Source organism: Jatropha curcas, chromosome 8, assembly GCF_041381405.1.
Source record: "Jatropha curcas cultivar XTBG-Jc1 chromosome 8, XTBG_Jcur_1.0, whole genome shotgun sequence".
Lineage (NCBI taxonomy): Eukaryota > Viridiplantae > Streptophyta > Magnoliopsida > Malpighiales > Euphorbiaceae > Jatropha > Jatropha curcas.
The window spans coordinates 28,144,217-28,150,846 of NC_143158.1; the positions used below are offsets into that span (position 1 = coordinate 28,144,217).

At 35.0% G+C, this 6,630-nt stretch overlaps 1 protein-coding gene across 3 annotated transcripts; it reads right to left on the reverse strand.

Annotated features, from left to right (window-relative positions):
* Window positions 1-35: 35 nt before the first annotated feature.
* Window positions 36-6,395, reverse strand: LOC105639413 (leucine-rich repeat receptor protein kinase HPCA1). Of its 3 annotated transcripts, none has more exons than XM_089725201.1 (19): window positions 6,020-6,376; window positions 5,418-5,538; window positions 5,262-5,333; window positions 5,020-5,094; window positions 4,855-4,926; window positions 4,485-4,646; window positions 4,324-4,398; window positions 4,147-4,218; window positions 3,987-4,058; window positions 3,799-3,867; window positions 3,643-3,717; window positions 3,063-3,134; window positions 2,766-2,903; window positions 2,169-2,647; window positions 1,930-2,085; window positions 1,695-1,834; window positions 1,374-1,593; window positions 983-1,218; window positions 36-736 (listed from the first exon to the last, which is right to left on the reverse strand). In XM_089725201.1, exons 1-19 carry the CDS (start codon window positions 6,099-6,101, stop codon window positions 269-271), a joined length of 2,856 nt encoding a protein of 951 aa, XP_089581327.1. In that variant the 5' UTR covers window positions 6,102-6,376; the 3' UTR covers window positions 36-268. The 3 variants fall into 3 exon arrangements, with proteins under 3 accessions (XP_089581327.1, XP_089581328.1, XP_089581329.1); XM_089725202.1 differs by lacking the exon at window positions 6,020-6,376 and adding an exon at window positions 5,633-5,675; XM_089725203.1 differs by lacking the exon at window positions 36-736 and adding an exon at window positions 743-888 and having other exon boundaries at window positions 6,020-6,395.
* Window positions 6,396-6,630: the final 235 nt, after the last annotated feature.

Here is a 6,630-nt window from a genome sequence, read left to right on the forward strand (position 1 = left end):
CTCTATCAGGGAAATAGAAGGGGAAAAGAAAAGAGTAGTGAAAAATAAAATCTGTTGCAAATCTAAACAGGAAGCACACAAACAACAAAATCTGTCTGTCTTACAATTTTTTTCTGTCTATCAATATCAAAAGCATCACTTCTGCTAAATATTCACAAGCAAAGAACTCAATTTGAATTACATGCTTTGAACAATAAAAGAAAACTCAGAACAGATTTAAACACTCCAAACTGTAGGGAATATCAAAATTGAAATGTAATAATAATGTTCATTGTGGCTCTATCTTTGAAGGTGGAAAGCCCCCACTACAATCGAATGCATCTTTGCTGTAAGGATGACTTCCCTTGCCTGCTTCCTCGTAACTTGCTGAAGTAGATGCTGATTCAGCATTGGGGTTTAAACCAGCTAGCTGCAAGATATTCTCTATTTCTTTCACTACCTCACCCATTTTAGGTCTGTCTGCACCTGATTCTTGTACACATCTCATTGCAAGATCCACAAACTTATCTAGACCGTTTAATGTTGTTTCTAGACCAATGCCTGGGTCAAGAAGTTCATGGAGGTTATATAAATCTTTTGTTCTATCAAGTGCCAACCTTACCTCCCTCACTATGTAATGTCCCCGTTCTATTGGTCTTCTTCCAGTTAGAAGCTCCAACATAACAACTCCAAAACTATAAACGTCACTCTTCTCTGTTAGCTGCTGTGTCATGTAATATTCTGGATCCATATAGCCCTAAAAAATGTTAAATAAGTATTTTCAGCTCCAACATTTACAAATTCACTCCTAGGAAGATGGTAGCTACTAGCTAAATAATTGTCGGCATCATTTTTCTTCTCACTCCATTTTCTGTCTTTTCAGCTTGCATTTTTTCAACATCAGATGAACTACATTTACACCATGTACTCTTTTAAGTTCTCATTATTATCACAAGATACAATTAGAGTATTTTTCGTAGAGGAAGGTTATGGATATACTGACCATTGTTCCTTTAACTTGAGTAGTAACATGACCCTTTTCAGTGTCACCAACAGGCTTGGAGAGACCAAAATCAGAAACTTTTGCAATTAACCGTTCATCCAGTAGAATGTTGGTGGACTTTATATCCCTATGTATAATAGGAGGGTCAGCAAGTTCATGCATATAGGCCAGACCCCTTGCTGCACCAAGGGCTATTTTAAGTCTCCTGACCCAATCCAACCTGATTCCTGTCTTCCCTGCTTGGATGGTAGGGAAAAAGAAAGAAGGGATTAGCATCCTTTTAACGAAAAAGGTTTAGTCTCACAATAAGTTCCAATGAGCAACAAATGTTATAAATTTAATTTCTCATGTGATTGTTCATCCAATTGAAGTATTTGCAGGGTTAACAAACCTGATAGACTACCACTGAGACTACCATTTGTAACAAACTCATACACAAGCATTTGTTCACCTCGCTCAAAGCAAAATCCCAGAAGGCTTACTAAATTTTTATGATGAACTCTAGATAGAAGTTCAATCTCATTTTTGAACTCTACCCCACCCTGCAATGATCCTTGTTGAGCTCGTTTGATGGCGATTAGTTGTCCAGAGGGAAGGTTTCCTCTGTAAACCTGTAAACAACAGAAGAAATTATTGATTCTCTTATAATGAAACCTCGTATTACTAATTTGATTACATGGTTCAGTAATTTATTTAGTAATCAAAAGTTAACCTTTCCATAACCCCCGGATCCAATATCATTGGCTTCTGAAAAATTATTGGTATATCTCTTGAGCTCTTCAAAAGAAAACCATTTGGCTGCTTTTATCTTAGGAATATCAGCACCACTGTTCTTATTTGAATCCCAATGTGCTACAATTTCACAATGTGAAGTAACAAAGTAAATCCGAGAGATTCCATTTGAACTTGAGAATACTATAATTGAAAAATTGTTCAAAATCTTGTACCAAAAGGATTGTTCTGTTGGGTTGCTCTTTTTGCTTTCTTCTTTCGACGATAAGCATAAAGGCCTGCTAAGATTAATAATAGCAGAATAACAGAACAACCAACTACAGCTCCAATGATAATGCCAGTGTTTGATTTGCTTGATCCTATATCTTCCCCTAAATGACAATTAGAGGTGTTATAAGAACAGAAAAAATGATGCAGCAATTCTTTTTTTAATCATGCATGAAGTGGAAAATACCAGGAAAATACTTGTAATCATCTGCAATATAATAGTAAGATCCAAACATTTGAGGTGGCTCGAAAGTCTGACTGCTTAGCACAAATCCAATACCAGAAATAATTGTTCGATTAAAACGATCATGGCCTGATGGAAAGATTTTCAGATTTAAATCAAGATTCTGAGATGAATCCTTTCTTGGATTACTTAGAGAAACTGAATCCACAGGAAGTTGATTGGACCTAAAAGAATCCATCATTTTTTGCTGAAGAGATTTGTAAGTGTTGAAGTTTCCCAAGTCTGAGAATGATGGAGCCCTGAAAACTAGAAGTCCTGTGTACGGATATGAGCATTTACAGTTAGGACTTGAAGTCTTATCTGCAGTGCAAGAAGCAGGCACACAATTATTTTGTGGTGTTGAATATGAAGAACCAGGTGGCGGAATAGTGCAGTAAGTTTCTGTTACTCCTGTTTCATCACAAACTGGGTTGCTCACAAGGCTGCAAATTTGAAAAGATAAAACAATCATAAGAAGCAATGAACATCTCGAGGAAGTTTATCTTGATTTTAAGTTCATTAGTAGTGTAAGAGTCAAAAGTTTGGAAGAACATGACTTACATGACAGCAACTTCATCTTGTCCTGGTCTTTTTGTATAGGCAGAAATGAAATTTTTTCGCAAATCAACAAGTTGTAATCCATTACCATAGGTTGTTCCGATATCTAAAGAGCCATTAAGCAGGTTGTTACTTAATACCCTATAACCAGAAGTCAAAACAAACTATAAGCAAGTGCATTGTAATCCGATAAATTATATATAGCTGCTTGTTTCTATCAAATCCCTGAAAAATTAACTAATTGCTTTTTGATAGAGACTCCTTGGCATTTCATGAAAGTGAATGTTGGCTGATACTTACACAGTCTGTAAACTGGGAAGGCTGAAGAAGTTAGTTGGAACCTGTCCCTGAAGTTGTACGCCCTCCATCGTTCTGCCATATAAAAATTATAAATTATGGGAAGACCAAAACAGTAAAACCCTTTTCAACTTGATTCATGCACAGCCTGACAAAACCATTTCTACCTTTCTGTTCATGAACTGATTCCACATGGACTTTTATTCTACAATTCTGAATGTTCTATAATTTTTTATCGTACTGCTAGTACCAAGTCTTGATTCTACAAACATCGATCCTTTTCCTACATACCTTGTCATTCTGAGTTGATAATTCTCATAAATCCTTTTTCTGAATTGCAAGAATGTATTATCCTTAATGTTGTAATTTTATGGAATTTGTTTACACTAGACAAGCTCTTGGTTTCTCATTCGTATTTCGATTCTTCCTCCATCATATACAGGCTTTGGAAGATGTAAAAAGGTTTGTGTTAAGCACACAACAGAATACAAAACCAAGCTGTTTAATTCTTCATTAATCTTATCCTCTATGTGATGATTCATAAATATAAGCAAGGAGTGTGGTGGGAGGAAGAGAGACATACAATGTTGTCAAAGATTGGTAAGTTGAAATCCAAGAAGGAAATTCTGATGCATCAAAACTATTATTGCTGATGTCCCTGCATGTCCAAAAAAAGAATAAAGCTTTTTTTTTCCCTACTAATATAACAAATTATATTAATAGACACATAAAACCTTACAAGTAAGTGAGCAAATTCATCCCAGTAAGGTTGGGAAAAGGTCCTGTCAATTGATTGTTGGATAAATATCTGAAAATGAACAACAAGGCACTCTTAAAAGAGTAAAAATCCAAACGCAATCATATCAATGAGTTCAATAAAATCATTATGAAAGCTTTAATGCAAACATTTCTCTTCTGTTTACTTACAAAAAACTAACACTGGTAAGATTGTTGAGGTTCTCAGGGACAGGACCTGTCAATGAATTCCTATCAAAGCGTCTGTAGGCAACATAATACATTCAGGACAAACTTGATTGACAGAAATGCCAACATTTAAAACACTCAAGTTTTCGATACAGATACTCACACAACCTCCAAAGTCTTTACAAGGCCAACAGAAGAAGGAATACTACCAGAGAGGTTGTTGCTGTTCAAAAGCCTGCCCAAACAAAAAGAAGAAATAGAACCAAGAAATAATTTGTATTTCTTTGGCAACTTATCATCTTCCCCTATTAGTATCATAATACATTGGAAAGAGACTTACAAACGTATGAGAGTCATGTCTGAGCTGAAAAGTTGAGATGGGATTGGGCCAGAGAGCTTGTTCGCTTCAAAATGACTGTTAGTAAGTTCTACACATATTAGTCTTCATAAAATGACTTAATGAAAACAAAAGAAAGTCCAATCAAAAAAGTTTTGACATACAAGTGTTTTGTATTAACTAGCATATCAAGACCAGGTGTCGTCCCTGTGGAGACTGGGATGGTTCCATCAAGCTTATTTTCAGCTAGATCCAGCAAATAAAGCTTAGATAGAGTGCCAATTGAAGGTGGGATTGATCCACTGAAGCTATTAGAATTTAGATATCTGCAGTTAATAGCAATAAAGATTTTTCAGAAATTTTGGTTCAGGCAGGAACAGCACTACAAAACAAGTTAAAAAGGAAAAATAGAAGAGGCAAAAGGCCAAATATTGGATGAATTCTGAGAATTTCAAATGCGTATGCAGAGGAAACAAAAGCATCTTCTTCAAGATTCATCCAACTAGCATAAGTTTTGCAAGTTGAGATCCTTACAGAGAGACCAGTTGCTGCAGTGATCCTATTGAAACAGGGATAGGACCAGAAAAACTACAACCAAGCAGGATTCTAGAATAAAAAGTAAATTGTTAGAGTCAATTAAAGCGCTGTGACCAATAGATATATATGACCCCAATTAATACTATAATGCTATGTTCTTACAAGTTTCTTAGCTTCTTCAAATTCCCAATAGAAGACGGAAGAGGTCCTCCTAGTTCCTTGTTGTTTGATAGATCCCTGATAAAAAAAATGCTGAAGATCAGAAATAAACTATAACAATAAAAAATTCATTTCTTCATTCAAAATAGATAACAAAATCCAAATAAATATACTTAAGAAAGATAGGCCTGTTTCCCACAATCTAAATAGAATAACAATTGATGAAGAATAATTATGAGACTTACAGAATCTGTAGTTCTGAGAAGGATGAGATATCTCCAGACAGCTGTCCTGTCAATCGCATGCTTGGCAATTTTCTGCAATTAAAAATAGTCAGGCAAATCTTAAAATAAGGACAACAATTTGTCAGTGGTGATAATCAAAGAAGGTGAACTATTTACATGGAAGTCACGCGTTGACCAGTGCACCCTATGCCATCCCATCTATCTCCACAAGGATCTGCACCCACCCAATTAGGTGGTGTGTTTCTCATTGAATCCTTTAAAGCATTCAGCGCAGTTGCTGCATCAACAGTGACACAAGTCATTAGCATATAAATTCCCCATTTGTTTGACATGTATCTAGAATCTATAGAAACCGAAAATCTGGTTTTTACACAGTTTACAGAAGAATTTTCTGCGCATAATTGCATAACTTGTGAGATTTGTATCTCATTTACATGCTTTATAAAGTTGGGTTTGGTTGTGTAACTCAGATATGTGTGAATTTCAGATATAAAACTATATATATTAACTTGGCAAATTCTTTTTCTCCAGCTTATAATTATCTCTGATATGAATTTAGACCCAGAAAACAAAAAAATAGAATCTTTTTTATTGGTAATAAAATTATAGATAGTTAAGAAAGGCCCTTGAGTTGGCATTGAACCCATATATGCTACTTTTGATAAAAATATATAAAAAGAAAGAAGGTAAAAAAGAACATAATTCTTGTGAAATAACCAAACCAAGAAAGTAGAGAATACAAACTGTAGTGAACTTACAATCTTGACTGTTAGTCTGTGCTTCTATGCTCAAAATTTGGAGGGAAGCAACAAGCAAGAATGTCAGAATTCTTGGATTCATCTCTGAGTAAAACCTCAAACACTCTTTGTTTTCAGTTTGATTATTTTACAACAGAAAACCCATTTAGCAAAAGCAACTAAATTTCCAGTAATACGGTAGCAATTTGCTTTTCCCCCAAGCTATATCTGTTGTATCAGAAATCAAACCATGTGAAAGGTCTTAAATGGAAAAAAACAGGGAACCATTACATTGACTAATTACCCATCTTGCATTATCCATGTTTAAAAAGGTACAACTTGAAGGTTGGGCATGACTGTTAAAGTTACAGCTACAGCTCCATTGAAACTAAAATTGATGCAAGTGTTGTTGACAGTTTTTGGAGGTATTTTGTTAAAGTCATTTAGATTTTGTTGTACTTTGTTGAAGTCAAGAAGTAGTTGAACTACCTTGCTTTTAGGTAGGTTTGGTGAACAAACTTCCTTGACTTATAGAAGTTTGGTGAACAAACTTCCTTGACTTATGGAAGGTTGGTGAACAAACATTAGAATAAGTTTAGTATAAATATTTACATTATGCTGTAATGGAAAAT

What these genes read in the sequence shown, in the direction of transcription:
- LOC105639413 (XM_089725201.1), bottom strand. Translation starts at nt 6,101, where the DNA reads ATGAATCCAAGAATTCTGACATTCTTGCTTGTTGCTTCCCTCCAAATT. An exon ending in GGTCAACGCGTGACTTCCAT is followed by an intron (nt 5,334 to 5,417) that starts GTAAATAGTTCA and finishes TTTTAATTGCAG; the next exon opens with AAAATTGCCAAGCATGCGAT. An exon ending in CTCAAGTTAAAGGAACAATG is followed by an intron (nt 737 to 982) that starts GTCAGTATATCC and finishes AACATTTTTTAG; the next exon opens with GGCTATATGGATCCAGAATA.